The sequence below is a fragment of the Equus asinus genome, chromosome 3 (genome assembly GCF_041296235.1).
Source record: "Equus asinus isolate D_3611 breed Donkey chromosome 3, EquAss-T2T_v2, whole genome shotgun sequence".
In the NCBI taxonomy this organism is placed as follows: Eukaryota; Metazoa; Chordata; class Mammalia; order Perissodactyla; family Equidae; genus Equus; species Equus asinus.
In genome coordinates, this window is record NC_091792.1 from 109,320,890 (window position 1) to 109,339,146 (window position 18,257).

At 36.7% G+C, this 18,257-nt stretch overlaps 1 protein-coding gene across 1 annotated transcript in view; it reads left to right on the forward strand.

Annotated features, from left to right (window-relative positions):
• Positions 1–1,767: 1,767 nt before the first annotated feature.
• Positions 1,768–18,257, forward strand: part of TMPRSS11D (transmembrane serine protease 11D) — a 55,116-nt gene continuing 38,626 nt past the window's right edge. Inside the window, exon 1 of the mRNA XM_014860172.3 lies at positions 1,768–1,885. Within this exon, the coding sequence (XP_014715658.3) occupies positions 1,878–1,885 (8 nt within the window). The 5' untranslated portion in view covers positions 1,768–1,877. The remainder of the gene's footprint in view (positions 1,886–18,257) is intronic.

Sequence of the window (18,257 nt, forward strand, 5' to 3'; positions counted from 1 at the left end):
TGTTAAAAATTGATGCATCTAACTACTGTATTTACAAGTTTTCTATAATTTGAAATTACGTCAAAATGAAAAGTTATATTTCTTATACAGCTACTAGATACATGTAGAGCTATTAGAAATAATATATACATCTACTAGAAATAAAAATTATTAACACTGGGATATGTTTATGAAATAACATTAAGTATAAAATCGTAATACTATATACATACATATACGCTATGGTATGACTGTGTGAAAAAGACCTGTACACGTGAAAAGTACTTAAAGTTTAACATGTAAAATGCAAATAGTTTCTTAGGTAACTTTGCTCAAAAGTTTTAAAAATATTATTTCATTCTTTTTACTAAAAAAAAAAAAATCAGAATGTCAGGCACGAGATATCAGATCTGATGAAAATATATAAGGGAAGGGTGAGGGTGAGCCCACTCATTCCTGTCCCTGTTGTCTTGTTTGCACATTATATAAAAAATGTGTAAGAAATGGAACACTTCTCTAGTAGCAGTCCTGGAGTGAATTCATTAGCCATTAGCTATCAGCAATTTACAAGATAAAGTCATAGAATTTTAGACTTGGAAGAATCCTGTAAGACCACCTGGTTCAGATTCTTATGTTCTAAGTGGGTAAATGAGACTCGTAGAGGAATAAGCGATTTTTTCTTAGGCTACACAATTAGTTGGTGAAAAAGCTGAGACTAGAATTCAAGTTTTAACACCCAATCTAATTCTGTTACACATTCCAATTCTTTAGCATTCATTATTTCTCACAAAGCAACCCCAGCATACCCTTTCAAATTAATCTTCTACTCTTTCCCAACACATTAGGCAGGGATGTCCTTTCTCACTTCCACGCCATTCTTGCCTCTGTGTTTTCTTGGGCTCCGCCCCTACCTGCAGACACTGCCTGACACTCTCCATCCTTACCCTAACCACACACATACTCATACTACACTCTACTGTCCGTTAATCTAATAGTAGTATGAGTTAGAATACTTTTTTCAAAAGACATACTTGGAAAAAGATGCAGTGAATTTTAGTTCTAACTGTTCTGCTTGCTCATCCCACAATTTTGTACGCCTTCTCAATTACTTCTCTGAATATCTGTTCCATATGCTACGAGAAAAACAGTATTTTATCACAGAGAAGGGTGAATTCAGAGGTAGTGCTACCCATTAATACATGGAAAGCATTTTCTAATAGTCCTTGGCTTGCTGTGGCAAGGAACGAGGTGTATGATGATATAACACAGCACGTACGTCACATTCTCTTGAATTAAAAATAATGATAATGACTTTACAGGGGCCCCCCTGGTGGTGTAGTGGTTAAGTTTGAGTGCTCCACCTCTGCGGCCCAGGGTTCGCAGATTGGGATCTCAGGTGCAGACGTAGCACCGCTCATCAAGCCGTGCTGTAGCAGCATCCCACACAAAATAGAGGAAGTTGGCACAGATGTTAGCTCAGCAACAATCTTCCTCAAGCAAAAAGAAGACTGGCAACAGATGTTAGCTCAGGGCCAATCTTCCTCACACACAAAAAAAATAATAATAACTTTACAGCATGTGGAGTAGTTGCAAGCTTTCGCGCAATACCTATGACCTGTTATCATGTTTAATCACAATTTACCAGAATAAATGAAATTCCTACTGATTTGTGAAATTCCCTGTCCATTTCTGACTCCATTTCACAAGTCATTGTATTGGTTCAAGTTGTTTCCTTCAGACTTGTTTAGCAAGTTAGATTTTAATTACATGCGATTTCCTCCTTTGCCTTCAGCCCTTTCATAGATCACACATAATACATAAGAGTCATCCATTTGAGTGGAAATCTCAGAGCAGCTGGACAGGCAGAAAAAGATACCTCTTCATTATCCAGGATTAAAATGTATAGGTAAGTCCTGTTTTTGCCTCTGCAGTTTTGGAAGTTTTACTATATTGTAGAGTATGTGAAAAATACACAGAAACTTAAGAAACATTGGCTGTGTCTAGCAATCTTCTAGTTACTTTTCCAGAAACTTCACTAAAACTCCTAGATATGGATGAGATAACACGCTTGATATTGTGTAATTAAGGTGCTTGTTGTCTGACTGAATTTTTTACGAAATGAATAAACCTAAAGAGATGGCTTAGCATTATGAAACCATGTCTTTAACTAAGGAAGTGTTTTTATTTTCTCATGTTTAACTTTTCAGGAAGTTACGTGTAGATTTTAAAACTTTAATTGGTAAAAATGTTTTAAAATTTTTTGAGGATTCTGTGTTTCTACTCCCATCACAGTATCATTCTATTAAATACGCAATCCTGAAATCCTCTTTAAGAAAGTAAAGGCAGTATTTGTCTACATTTTATATATTTAATGGCATCTTTATTTTCAAGTAAATTCTTGTTGATACTTAAGAAAAAATTAGTATTTGTCTAGTTTTCTTTTCAGTTAATGAATACTTATATTCATACGTTGTCACATAAAAAAAGCAACAAGTTGTAGCATAATCCAGAATCAGTACAATCTGAAAATCATTACATAATCTGATGTGTTTGCTGTGTCTATGAGCATATATAGCATTCATTTTGTTTTTCTGTGAACACAGAAAAATATGATACTGGTAAGTCATTTTAAAAGAGGGATAAATAGGGGCCGGTCCTGTGGCCGAGTGGTTAAGTTTGCGCGCTCCTCTTCGGTGGCCCAGGGTTTCGCTGGTTCGGATCCCGGACGCAGACATGGCACCGCTCATCAGACCACACTGAGGCAGTGTCCCACATGCCACAACTAGAAGGACCTACAACTGAAATATAGAACTATGTACTGGAGGGATTTGGGGAGAAAAAGCAGAAAAAATAAAAAGATTGGCAACAGTTGTCAGCTCAGGTGCCAATCTTAAAAAAAAGAGAGAGAGAAATAAAAGCATGGACAAAGTGTTGGCTATGTTAACTGTAGTTGAATCTATTTTAAATCTCCTGAACTTTAGAAAACTCAATCAAAATTCAAATCATTTTAATAAAATATATGGAAAATTATGTGCATTTGTAAATATATATATATGAGTGAAAAATGGGTAGCAGTCTGTTTCTGACAATAAACAATAATTAACAATTAACAATATTATAAATAAAATAAAATAAACTATTTCATATTCATATAATGGATAGTTTTAATACCTATTAAAATAGGTTAAAATCTATGAAGTAACATATACTGTGTCTGCTCTCATTTTACACAAAAACAAATCAGAAAATTGTATTTAATCACCAACTATCACTTTGTAAAGCTATTCATGTGAAAAAGTTTAATCAGGAATATAAAACACTAATCACGTTTGTTGTGTTAAGGTGGGAAGCTTATGAATTATATTTTTTCCATTATTCTTAAACTTTCTATAACAATGTAACATTGTTTTGGTAATCACAATACACTTTGAAATGTATTTTGCTGAAATGCTTTTAATTTTACAAAGAAAATTGCTTGATTTTTAAAAAATTAACCCTTACAAGCAGCTAAACGTACATCAAAATGTCATTCAAAGGAAAATAAAGGAAGACATGTAAACAACACAAACACTGAGAGAGATGTACAATTTCAGAATGCTTTGAATCAATCTATTTTCTAAATTGAGCCAACCTTATAAGAAATATGACAATCAGACCTAAACTTCCAAAGAACTCTTCTTTGGAACTTTGGTTTCTATGGATCACACTTTGAAATATTTTATTTCTTAAATAGGCTGCATGTACTAAAAATCAATTCCTTTATTCCTTTTTCCTTTTTTGTTAACCTAAAATATATATAACTCTCAATTAGTTTTGTTCATTGGTTGGTTGGTTGGCTTTTATCAGAATGTGATCATTACAGTTACCATGTCAAACTGATGAAATTTTCAAAATAACTTGTGGACTCTCAGTCAACAAAATTTGAGAACCCATGACTGGGAAACAATGCCTTCTATCAACCTAAATTGAGAGCAGAATTTTCAGTGGGAAGAAGAGAGCATATTCAAATGGCCTGGGGAGTTAAAAAAAAAATAGAGAAATTTTTATTCTGACAATCTTACTTCTAAGCCAGGACATCTGTTGGAGTTTAACATTGCGAGGAATGAATTAAAACATACAGTTTCCTTCTCTGCTGAAATATTCCCATCAGCATAAAGACATAGCATACTATCTCCAATTGAAAAAGAAAAATCTCAAAACTCCACTATTTTCCAATTCCTCCATATGCTTTAAGGGAGCAGGGTATCCAAATTGGGTAGAGGAAGGGAAATGGAAAGGTGTAATATATTTTTTAGATAATTCTAGATCAATTTTAGGTAGTTTTAGGTAAATCTCCAGAAAATTCTGAGATACCTTTGGTTGAGAATGGGCTCTCTTGGATGGTTCAATTACTTTTATATATAAATTAAATTCCCAGACCTCTTCCAGGTTGTCCTTTCCTGAAGATTCCAAAGATAGTATGTTCCTTTCTTTACCCACCTTGTTCTCCCTTCCTCTCAAGGAGGAAATCCTACCACAAGGTTCAGGAACCTGGGCAGCTGTGATATCATGATATAATTGTTATTCATTTCAAATCCTTGGGTATTCCAGATGCTCTCGGGTCCACCATGAGAGTGTCTACGTCCATTCAATTACATGAAAAGTGTGAGATGAGGTTTGGAAAATAGGATGAAGATTTATAAGCTGGAATTCAGAATATGGTTTAGATTTAAGGTAAATGAGCATATCTCAGCTCAGGAACAGACAAGTCTTAGCAGGACCCCTCCCACTATAGCAAATCTTATTTCCATTTTCTTCCCTTTTGTCTGTGCTCATGAGACAATTTACTGACTACAGAGACTTGTCAAAGCCAATCAGGTGCACTGCCTCCTAACAGCCCAAAACAACATGAGACAAAAGTGTTGGGGGGGGGGTGGGGCGGGACTCATATCTGTCAAAAATGCATTCCAAACTCTGTTGTTTCAACCTGGTTTATGAATTGTTATTTTAACTTTCAGAAACCATGCTTAAAACTGTAAATATTAGGCAAAGGGTATATTTCTTATTAGAAATTAGGCAAGTAGACACCAACTTATCCATACAGTCACAGAGCCCAAAACAGTGCATTTAAAGTACAAGCTTTCGCCCACAAAAACTTCGGGCCACATGCAAAAACAGTTGCCACATTTGGACAGAATGTTTTTTAATGGTGGTATAGGCTGGGGCAGTGGCGACAGCATTATAATACACAGGAGGATAAGCTGCAATCAATCACCTAAGAACACATATTTTCTAGCAAACTCTGTTATGTCCACTGCCAATTTGGCCTCTGGAAGGCACTCCTAAGATATTTCCCCTGAAATATGTTACTTTTCTAACTCTTATGCCACTCCAGCTCCCAAGATAGCTATGGTTGATATCCCTAAAATAAGTCTTGAGGACAAGAATCAATACCTACAATTGTAAGGGGACCTAAGATACCCAATCCAATTCCTTAAGCAGTATTGCACCAACGTGAAGGACCCCATTTTCTTGAACAAAGAAAACTTGCCTTGATTTCACAGTTTTTCAGAGTATTCCTTAAGTTTAAATGTAGCATGCACTCATGATATGTAAAATAAAGCATCATCCCAAGTCTAAAACCATTCATTGGGTAACTATCTTAAATGATTGAAGATAAAACTGATTTTGGAATAGTTTACATTGATGACTAACTCAGCAGAAAGAAAATGCCAGATTCTGTTGAATATTTACAATATCCATTTGCCAAAGTCATGAACAAGTGTATCAGTGATTAATAAAATGATATGCGAGCTCAGGCTTCAAGGCAGTGGACTAAAAAGAGCCACTGAAAATATTTTTTCCAGCCTAGACAAATTTTATTCTGACAATCTTACTTCTTAGCCAGGATATCTGCCTGAGTTTAATATTGCAAAGAATGAATTAAAACATACAGTTTTCTCCTCCCTTGATCCATACCACCTCTCTAGCTATTGTCTCAGTTCTCATTTCCTCCCCTTAACAGCAAAACTCTTCTAAAGGTTTGTCTAGACCCACTGCCTCCATTTCTGCTTTCTTCTCCTATTCACCCTTCTACTTTTTAAGTTTTTTATTGTGAAATATATTACACATAGAGATTAGTTTAAAAAATGAAACCTTGAGGTACTTAGCATTTTTTAAGAAAAATAATAGCACCAGTATTTTAGAAGACCCTATGGGCCTCTCCCCAACTACATCCTGTCCATTAACTACCCTTCCCCACCATGCACAAAGTAACTGTTTTCTGGTGTGGTAACTAAATTTTCTTGATTTTCTTTATGGTTTTACCACTCATGGATAGATCCATAAATAACATATCATTTAGTTCTACCTACATCTGAAATTCATATAAATGGGATCAAAATTATATTTTATAAAGTATGTAGTAATAATTTATTCCTGTTCACAGCTGTATGATATTTCATTATAAGAGTATACTATAACTTACATATCCACTCTTCTTATATCTTGCCATTACAAATATGCAGCTCTGGACATTTTTGAATGGGTGCAATGGTACAAACATGCAAGAGTTTCTCTTGGGTATGGATTTTCTGGGTCACAGAGCATGTGCATGTTTATCTTTAACCTATTCTCTCCTCTTCCATTACAAATATGTCCTCCCCACAGCTCTGAAATAGCTCTTGTGCAACTCTTCAGAGATCATCCACATTGCAGAATCCAATGGTCATGTCTCATTTTACTTAACAGCTCCACGGCAGATCATTCCTCCATGAAACACAGTCTTCACAAAGCTACTAAAACACCATTTTCTCTTTATTGATTCCTATCTCATGGGTCAAGCTTTCTGAGTTTCTGTTACTGGATCCTTCTTATTTTCTTGTTGCTCAAATTCTGAGTAAGTTGAGGTACAACTTCTCTTCAGTAGCTATACTTACTTTCTGAGTAATTCCATCCAGTTCCATGGTTTTCAGTACTATAGAAGCTGATGGTTCCCAATGGCAGCTAGTGGTTCCTCAAGTCCACAGTCACTCACTAAGAAACCCAAGATGCTCTTGCTTAAAAGCAACTTTTAATTTAATATGGAAAAATAAGCCATTTTGAATCCTACATATCCAAGCACTTTATTTATACCTTTTTTAGGTATTTACCTTATTAATCCTTATATTACACTTCATTCATTTATTCATTATTCGTTCATTGAAAAAAATACCTGCTTTTTGAGTGCCTAATTTGTGTGAGCAACTGTTAGGTGCTAGACACACAAAAATGGATCAGAAAGGCCTGGATCCCGCTCTCGTTGTTTATTGGGAAGACAAGCACTAAAAAAGTTAAACAAGCAAGTACCTATCTAATTATAGTCATAGTAAGTACCATGAAAAAAACGTTTAGGGGCTTTGGTTAATTAAGATGAACAGAAGCAACTGTCACCGAACACATTTATTCTATGGAAATTTCAGAAAGCAAAAGAATCTTCCTGGCCAGGAGATGACCATATCAGTGATTAATATGAAAATATGTAATCTCATTTTGATTTATTTAATAAGGTAATACTAAAATAAGCATTATAATGGAGGAAACTCTCTAGGAGTTTATGGAAGGCTTCTCCGAGGAAGTATTATTCAAGTAGAAACTTAAATGCAGTCAGGAAACAAATCATGTTGGTCTTTTTGAAGGCCATATTAAAGAGTTGGGATTATATCCTAAAAGAAATGCAAAACTGTTAAAGATTTGATGAGGGCAGAGACATTATTATATTAGAATTTTTGAAAGATCATCTGTCTCTCTCTAGAGAAGGATCCCCGTGGAGAGGGGAGATACCCACTGATGAAGGAAGACTAATTGGAGGCTAATTCAGTATTTCAGAAAAGGAGTGAAGATGGCTTAGACAAAAGAGGTGGGAGTTGCAATAAAAGTTGAGACGTATCTAAGAAGTAGAAAGGCTGGGACTTGGCGCTCAATCGGATATCAGGAATGAGAGAGGTGTGTCAAGTATTGTTTTCAGGTTTTCTACAGGAGTAACTTGGTGGACGTTGGTTTCATTTACTGAAAAGAAAAATGCCATAAAAGGGACTATTTGATAGGGCAGAGAGAGGTTGTGAGTGTTAAAAGGGAGGAGGCAATCGATTCAGCTTCGGAAACATTAAGTTCCAAACACTAAGTGGGGACATGTGAAGAATGCAGTCGGATATTTCAGTCGGAAAAATCACGTGTAGGTCAGTGTTTCTCCAAGTGTAATCTTTGGTTTATCTCTATCTGCACCCCCTAGGATACTTGTTAAAGCTGCAGATTTCTGAACAGCAAAACCAGACCTACCTAAACTGTCTATATGGGTGTTGGATGCAGGAAATTTTCTTTTCCAAGCTTCTCAATTGATTCTTAGGCACGCAAAAACTTGAGAACTTAGATGGAACTTAGATGGTTGTCTTAGATGGTAACTGAAGCTCACTGAATGAGATCAACCAGAGAGAAAAGATATTACTCAAGACAGAACATGGAGCAACACCAGGCATGGTTGAGTAGAGGAGAAGCAGTCAGCAAAAGACATTTAAAAGGGGGAATCAAAAGGATAAAAAGAGTGTGGAATCATGAAAATCAAAAGAAAGAGAGTGTTTCAATAAAAAGGAATGGTCAAGTGTGTAAAATGCTGCTAATAAACTAGGTCTTATCCTCCCTCAGAAAGACATGAGTGCCTTAAGGCAAAGACAATTCTTTGGTCACTTTTTAAAAGTCCCCAGTGCCTAGCAGAATGGTATAGTAAGTACTCAACAGCTACTGATTTTTCCAACATTCATTCAACAAACTCTGTATTAATAGAGTATCCATCATGTCCTGGGTTGCAAAAAACAATAAGACCTCAGAGAAAGAGCACAGATAAAAAAAAATCAAGAGAGCTTTCTGTGCCACCACTTTATCTCTCTGCACATCAGTTTATTCATCTGTATACTGGGGAAGTTGGAATGGATATTCCTGGAACTCCCTTCCATTGCCAACGTTCAGTGATTCTGTGATTCTACAGAATGTTATCACTCATATAAAATGCCACTATAAAAAATTATATTATTTACAGCTAAACCTGGGTTCTACCTAAAATAGGATTGTAGAATTTACCATTTATTGAACACAGGCCAGAGTTCTAAGTATTTTACAAACAGCATCCCATCTAATTCTCGTGACCCTCTGAGGCATCTAATTGTGCCCATTTTATGAATGAGCAAACTAAGCCTCAGGGAGGTTTTGTCACTTGCCAATGGTCACATGGGTCTGTCCAATTACAAAATTCAAGATTATCATTATTTTTTTTTTAAGATTGGCCCTGAGCTAACATCTTTTGCCAATCTTTTTTCTTCTTCTTCTTCTTCTCCCCAAAGCTCCCCAGTATGTAGTTGTATATTCTAGTTGTAGATCCTTCTGGTTGTGCCATGTGGGACGCCACCTCAGCATGTCTTGATGAGTGGTGCTAGGTCCGCGCATAGGATCCCAACCAGCGAAACCCTGGGCAGCCAAGCAAAGTGTGCAAACTTAACCACTCAGCCATGGGGACAGCCCCAAGATTATCAATATTATACTCTATTATCTTTCTATATTACTTATACAGTAATTAAAAATACAGGCCCCTGGACAGAACTATGTTTCATAGGAATATTTATATAAAAATAGAAGAAACTGAACAAACAGATGCATTTGTTCAGAAGACAAAAAGAAATCCCTCATGTGTGTGGCTCTTCATGCCCATGTTAGAAGCCATGGCAACATTCACTGAGTTGACAGAGCCTCACTTCCATCATCTACTTCATCCTCTCACTGTGCAGATTCACTTAAAGAACAGAAGATTGAAAACTTTGGGAGATACAGTGGAGAACTAATCACAGTCAGCCCCTGCCCTCATTTATTTGACTGATCAAGCACTGACACAGGGCCAAGTGCCAAACATTATTCTAGCTGTGCTAACAAATCTTTAACTCATTTGTCCTCACAACCATCTGGAGTAGGTACTATTGTCACCTCCATTACACAGATAAGGAATTAGAGGAGAAGATAGGTGACTTCCCAGGTTCACATAGCAAATAAATGGCAGAAGTAGAATTTGAACCCAGTTAGTCCAGCTTCAGAGTCTGTGCTCTCAACTGCTGCCTCTCTCATGGAGCTGACAGTCTGCTGGGGAGCTTACAGTTTATTGTTGTGAGGATGGAGACACAGATATGGAATATGTAAGCAGACAGACTTTCTCAAGGAATAAAGTGTTTGCGAAAGTTGAGAGCGTGTTGTAGAGGTGAGAGAATCCACCTAATAGAGTAATCATGGAAGTGAGAGGGAACCATCCTTGTGAAGGAGGGAGGAGGAAAGAACAATGTGAAGGTGACAAGGAAACTCACTGATTCTTCGTTTAATAACAAAGGAGAAAACTGAAGTCCAGAGAAGTGATTTGCCTCATGTCATACAGCTTTTCTGATCACTTCAACCATGTTTTACTCCTACCATGCGTACTCCTTCCCAAAATAAAAGAGATATCTGTGGCATTTTTTCTGAGCTTTGAGGAATACATTCTATTGTATAGGACTCAAAAATATTAGTATTGGTGATCTTGGAACTCTTCATTTCATTATGACACAAAATCATCCTGGTAAATGATACTGAGAATCTCAATTCTTTCCACTGCTTCTGTAGGCAATTTGGGCAAGAAGCCACTAGGATTAAATTCAGAAGAGGTTGAGTACAAGACGTTATTTTAAAAATATACTGACGCAACTAAATATTACTCAAGAGCATTTGAAACAACTAATCTTGGGTTTGGTCCATGATTCATTAGAAGCCACCTTTTTTTCCTCTGAGAACAATTATAATTTACTGGATATAGTTAAATAGAACTAACAGTGATGATTCCAGTCTCCACTCCTCCCCTCTAAGTTACTGGTAATAACAATCAACCAGTTGCACTGAGAGAATAGTTACAGGAAATTTCTGGATTCTCTATCATGCCTGCGAACTTATTCCCTCCAGTTTGTGCTGAAATGTCTGTCTCTCTTACTTTAGACCCTTTACTAATAGATTTTTACTTCTTTAACCTATGCGTTTAATAATATACGATATTTCTTTTTTCTTTGTTCTGCCCCGTCATTCATAGCACCTCCTTCTCCACCTCCCTAAGTAAACAATGTTAAAAACCTAGTATACATCCTTCCATACAAATTAAGCAGGATTGTTTCCTTGGCAACTGTTAGAATCTTTTTAGATTTGGGTCTATATATAACAATCAAATCAAACAGTGGAGGATGAACACATTTGGGGCAAAAAATCCTACCTTGTGCTTCTCTGGAATGTGAAGCACCAAATTCCTCACCTCACTGGGACATACATTTTTTAGAAACAATGAAATAGCCTGACACTTTCAATTTAGTATTAAAAATCAGGTCACATTGAACTGGGAGTAAGGGCCCCTGAATCCTTTACTCATTTATTTTCTGCAGAAAGAAAACATATTTATTTCTAGATTAGGGTCAGTATAGTTTGACACAGCAATAAATTAAGGTTTGGAGCGTCTTATAATGATCTTAGAGCAGAAGAGGATTGTTTGTGTACTTGGATTTTAGGAAAGAGAAAAGGAACTAGTATGCCTTCAATAAAATTACTCTTTTGTCTGGGAGCTACACTGATCTAATTGTACCCAAAACCTTTGTTACATAAAGTGTGGTCCTTGGACCAATAGCATCAGCATCACCTGGGAGCTTGTTGGAAATGCAGAATCCTGGGCCCAACTCCAGATTCACTAAATTAACCCTTGCATTTTCACAGGCAATTCATATATCCATTAAAATTTAAGTACTAAATTAAACAAACTACAACTAAACTAAACAGCTACGAGATAGTCTCTCAAGTATCCAAAATGAAGAGAGAGATAGAGCAAGAGGTATTTTCATGTATTTAAATATGAATAAACATGTCCTGTAAGATGGGCATGTGAAGGATGTCCCATCCCTCTCCTGCAGAAACACTAATGCCTTGGGCAAGGTAGAACTCACAGAGCAGCATTTTCTCAACTGAGTTCTGGGAACACTATGTTTCTCAAAATGTTAGGTGTTTCAGAAATAAATGTTTCTGTGCTCAAATAAGTTTGGGAAACACTGCTATCTAGTCAGTTCAGACTGCATAAGGAAAGGAAGAAATAGGAGAATTGGAGAATGAGCAAAGAACGAATGGCTTTTTGTCAATTGGAAGCCTGAATTTAATATCAGTTTTTCTCTAGGACTTCTCAGCCTTTTTTGCCACCCGACCCATGACAGGTGACAGTAATATATGTGACACACTACCGTGGTTCTAATCAGGCTTGTAAGCAGTTCCCAATGCACTGCTTGTAACTCCACCCAAAACAATAAGAAAACGCAAATGAGTGAGAGGAATTTTATACAAGAACTATCTGCCCTAAATTGTGTAAGAAGTAAATCATTTCAAACCCCTGACTCTTTAGCTATTATTTGTAACAAATTGCTTGCCATCAACAATAATACACCACTGTATTCCAACACCTCACTGAGAATTGCTTTCTAGGAAACAGCATTGAAACTTGAACTGAATGGATTATTGAGTCCTTTTCTGTTGCTGTGAGTTCAAGCCCACCCTCATTATCAATTATTCACTGAGAGCTTGGTAATTTTTGTATTGCAGTAAGTTAAAAATCATTAAAAGATAAATTTAATTTTAACAGCTTTGTTGAGATGTAATTACATACCATAAAGTTCACCCGCTTAAACGTACAATTCAGTGGTTTCCCGCATATTGATAGAATTGAGCAACCATCACCAAAGTCCAATTTCAGAACATTTTCATCATCCCAATAGATACATTTAACTTTAAAAATTGATTTTAAGTACTCGTTTACCAAAGAGCATTTTGACAATAAAATACTACTTCTTTATACTGTCATGAATATTTCTTTGTAATTTGCAGAAAGTTGACAAAATAATGTTGGTACTAATAAAAGTTAAAGATCATCTTTAGTTAAAAATAAAGAAAAAAGAAAATGAAGGGAAAGAAGAAAGGAAAGAGAGAAATAAAACCCAGTTTTTGAAAACTAAATCCAGATATGAAAAAATGCTATTTGGAGGAAAATAGACAAGGAAGCAAATCTTCAACTAAATGGTTCTTTCTTGCTTGGAAACTAATCTGGGCTCAATGGCTCCGTCAATAGCTACACTTTCTAGTACTCAGAAGGAATACTACCACTGAACAGCAGTGCCCTCTAGAGCATGCTAGGCTCTCCCTAACATTAATCAGCAAGGAGATCATAACCTGTGTTGGGACTTTCTCTGTTGCAATTGTTGGTGTTGAAATACTAGGTACATATTCTTTGACAATGGTAGAGTCAACAGTATTGCTCCCATCACTTTGTGGATTTAGTGACTCCTAGAGAAATATACTTAAAATATCACCATCATGAAGTTCCAGAAGAAATATTTGCATCTTTTCTGTCGTTTTCAAACAGATTCAAGGTAGGATCACCTTCGTAGACAATGCCTCCTTCTACCGTAATGCTACTGTGTTTGTTTGCACATTGAAAATGCTCCACAGTCTCTATTATGGAAGCAAGACGCTACCCTTTGGGCAGCTGCAGAATTCCAGCAAAGATGGCCTTCCTTATAAAGGCCAGGGTATATTAAGTGTAGCAGAGCAGTAACCAGAATATGACTCTATGTCTTTAACTGACCCCTTGTCAGTCAGTCATCTTTGGACATCTTCTATTCATAATTATACATGGCTGATTCTACAACATAAATCCCCTAACTCCAGTTCTCTTTCCACATCCCCTGAAAGGTCTTCTACAATGCAAGAATTAAACACCATGTTCAGAAGTTTCAAACCAATTAAAGGAATATTTTATACCTTAGATCCTTCATTTCAAAAACATGACTGATATTAGAACAAAGGAAATCTCATAAAAGAAGAAATGATCATTTTTAATTGGAAAAATTTAATGCCTACCTTACTTATTGCAGAAACATAAAGTGAACTTTATTGACCAAGAATACATTACAAAACTGGAAGTGTTTTTCAATTTAGCAGAGTCTAAATAAATTAAGATTTATGCACTGTGATGAAGCACAATCTACAACATTTTCCTTCTCTAATAATTGTTAATACAGCCTCAATCACTGGAACCCAGTGAAATTTTTTTTTAATCAGGTAATGATTGCTGTAAATCATCTTGAAATACATTTCAGTGCTATAATAATAATAATAAACTGGAGAAAGAATGTCCATGGCCTTCTAGTGTAGGAAAATGATTCCTTCAAGTTCAGAACCAATTAAACAAAGTATGAATAGAGCACCATTAGGGAAGACATTTATTTTTCTCCCAGAAGTAAAGGTGAATTTGGCCTATTGTTGCCACATCCTCTCATGGTGTTTGCTCTATGACCTAGATCTGTTAAAAAGAGCCTGAGTTCCAGAGTATAACCCAAGTCCTAGGAAGAGAAAAACTTAACTAGCCTTTGAAGCAATTGAGCCCACACTCTTAGGGGCAGCAGGTTCTCAAGAACCACCATCAACTCCCAACTCAACCACTACATACACATATACATCCTGATTAGTCATTTGTCTGTATCAACTTGCAAACTTTGTAAGAAGAATTTGAATTCTAGATTGGCTTTCCCTACCAGTAGCACATTCCAGAACTTCAACACATCATTTCAAGTCTGCTATATATAGTTGTGCAGTTTGTGCAATGCACAAAAATGCATGGCTCAGGGGAAGACTGGAAGCTGAGACAGAGTCTATGCTCCCTGCCAAGCTGTCTGTCCCAGAGCGAAGCTGCATGCAGCCCACAGAGTACCCTTTTATAATTGTCTCTGTCTCCCAGAGAAGTTGTCTTTTCCTAATTCTTACAAAAGCATTATACAGGTTAGCTCTTGTCTCTCACATCTTGCCCAGCCTCTGTATCCTCAGGAAGCATAAAGTGATGTATATTCTCAAGAAATATAAACTTATTTGAATGCTACCCAAGATAAAAGTAAATAGGAAAGTAAATCATTGAATTAAAAGAAAGTAATGTAGTGCCTTCCAAAGGTACACACACATAAAGCGTTACGTATTCGTGATTCAAGGATAGGATTCTTATCTTCCATATGAACCCAGAGTTTTCAGAATGCATCATGGTTTAATAAAACAAATAGATTCAAGAAGTCTTAAAACTGTGGCACTGGCTCTGCCACCAACCACTTGTTCAATCCTGAATAATCCTGTGTGTCTCTCTTTCCTTTTACAGTGCACCTAAGTTTATCAAGAACAAAAAAACTTAAGAATTAAAAAAATAAATAAAAGTGTTAGACTAGATCAGTGATTTGCTGGAAATAGGAGAGGATCCTTTTCTCCCATCCCAAATTCAAACAGAAAAGCTACTCCATTTTCATCTGTTTTCCATTATTAAGCTTCTAAGAAAGACCTTGCTTGAACAAAGTGTTGCTCAAATTAAAAAACATTAAACCATTGAATCAAATAGTCCCTACTGCCTGCCTAGTGGAAACTGTCTAGCGCTAATGAAACTGACTAAATTAGAGTAAGTCCCTTTACTTTGGAACTGTTTCTCATCTTCTTAATAACTCCAACATATAAAATAAACACACAACACATTCAAATATATGTGTTTATGTACCCTGTAAGGATATAAGGTCGTTAAGGTCTGTAAAAATATTTTTGAACTTTTCATTTCTGAGCATAAACAATAAGGTAGCAAGTGTGATAGAAATTAATAATAACAACATGATGATTAACAGAAAATCTCCTCCCATCTGATGTGGACATTTGCAATTTGAGCTTGACAGACCTGGACTCACATTCCAGCTCTATCACATACTAGCTGAGTAACTAAGCCTCTGTTTCATCATCTGTAAACTAGGGTTATTTACAAGGATTAAACTAAACGTGTAGAAAAACTCAGCACAGTGCCAGGTAAGCACTCAATAGATGGTAGAGATTATTCTCTGATCTATATTTTACTTGTCAGTATTCAAAATGAGAATGCACAGCATACAATCCTATATGAAGTCCCTCCAAATTATAGTAAAATTATTTTTAAACCCCTCTTTGCCGTGTCATTCAGTTTTGCCATAAACAATGCCTGATGTGGACTCTGTAATGGGTATTGTGTGAGAGATGGGGCATACCCAACAGACAAGATGCATCTCTCCGTTTCACAAGTTACAGCTAAGAGGTTGGGTGCAGGCAAGAAAATCATTGTTTACCAGATGAAGGGATAAGGACTAGACAGTTCATTGGACATTATGAGACCAGATGAGGGGGAGCTAAAGGAGGGAAAAGAAAGATCCTTGAATTGTCTTAAGAATAAAATGGGAGTTTGCCAGTAGCTGAGGAATGATGATTTTTCAGGCAAAGGGTCATCACACACAGGAGCGGCTGTAATATTTAGTTTGACTGAGGTTAAGTGGGCAGGTGAGGATGTGGCAGAAGATGAAGCTGCAGAGGAAACTGTGATGGGCTTTAAATGCCATATGGAAGGTTTGGATGCCATCCTGAGGATCTTGATGGCACTAGAGATAAATTTCAAATGAGGTAGGGGAAGGGGAGGGTGTCAGAACCTAAGATTTAAATTCAAAAAATTCCTGGAAGCATTTTAATGAGTTGATTGCAAAGAAGTCAAAATCTTGGATTCAATCTAGATTCCTTTTTTCCCCCACATGTCATAAGCGAACCATCAGCAAATCCTCTAGGATCTAAATTCAAAATATATCCAGACTCTGACTGCTTCTCACTACCTCCCCTGCTACCACCTTTGTCTAAACTACCATCATCTCTCACCTCAATTATTGAATGGACCTCCTAAATTATCTCCCACTCCATCGCAGGCCCATTACTCCCCCCACATCACCCAGAGTGACCCTATTAAAGAAATAGATCTGATGTCACTCCTTGGCTCAGAACTCTCGAAGAATTTCTATCTCACTCAGAAGAAAGACCAAAGCCTTACATGCAAACCCTATGATCTGTCCCCACCACTGACTCACTACTCCTTTCTGACCTTATCTCTCTCTAATACCCCCCACCCCTAACTTGCTGGGTCCACTTCAGTCCAGCTGCCACTTTGCTGTTTCTCAAATTAACCAGGAAAGCTCCTGGCTCTGGACCTGCTGTTCCCTCTCCCTAGATCATTCTTCCCTGGTATCTTCACGGCTTATTCAACTTACTTGCTTCTGGTGTTTATTCAAACGTCACCTTCTCAGCACAGCCTTTCCTGGCCATTTTACCTAAATTTTCAGCACTCCTATACACACTCCCTTTCCCACCTCCTCATTTCTTACCATTATTTTACTCATTTATCTTATTCATTTCTGTCCCTCTCCCCCCCCCATCATTAGGACTGCTAGGATTGTCTGTTTCTTTTCATTGTATTCCCAGCACCTAGAACACTGCAGGCACTCACCAAACGTCTCTTGAATTAACTGATTAGTGGAAGAAAGGAGACAACTTAAGAGGCATTTTAAGCAATACAAGTAAGGGGATAACAGCCAGAATTAAGAAAGAAATACAGGATATAGAGAAAAAGACTTCGGTGGTAAGAAGCACTGTTTGGTGACCTCTTGAATGTGGGAAGTGACGAAAGGGGACAGGTATAGTTAATTCCTGGGTCTCTACCTTAGGGTACCAGGTAGATGGTAGTGACATTCCCAATATTAAAATAGTGGGGAGTGAGTGCAGCCTGGGGAAAAAGATAGCACGCTCAGTTTTCACTTGAACTGTTACATTTAAGGCGGTTGTAAAGCATCCATAAGATGTCAATGGATAATCAGAAATGATGGTGTGGAGCTCAAAGACAGAAGTCTGGGCTGAAGATCTATCTTAAGAAATGTTATCTTATTGCATGCTTGCTGAAACCATGGCCTCGGATCACTGAGGAAGAATACAAAGGAGGAAAGGACCAAATCTTTGTTACTATGAAACCTGAAATCTTATTTAAATGGACACAAAATTGTCTAAAATTTCTGTATAAACATAACACGTGTATTTGAATTTGCAATTATTCTGTCACTGTTTTGCTCCATTTTTGTAGACAATGGAAAGTTATTGCCAAATGGCTCTATTAATCCACAACCATGTATTGGTTGTAATTATATGTCAGTGGCAGAGGTTAATTAGTATTCCTACATAAATCTGATAATGGAAGGTGTACTTTCAAGTTAAAACTAAATCAAAAATTCTTTTATTGCACACTTACTACATGTAAGACAAAGTTCTAGCACTCAATTTAATAAGCACTCAATAGATGTTGATTATCTTTGCTTCACCCAAGT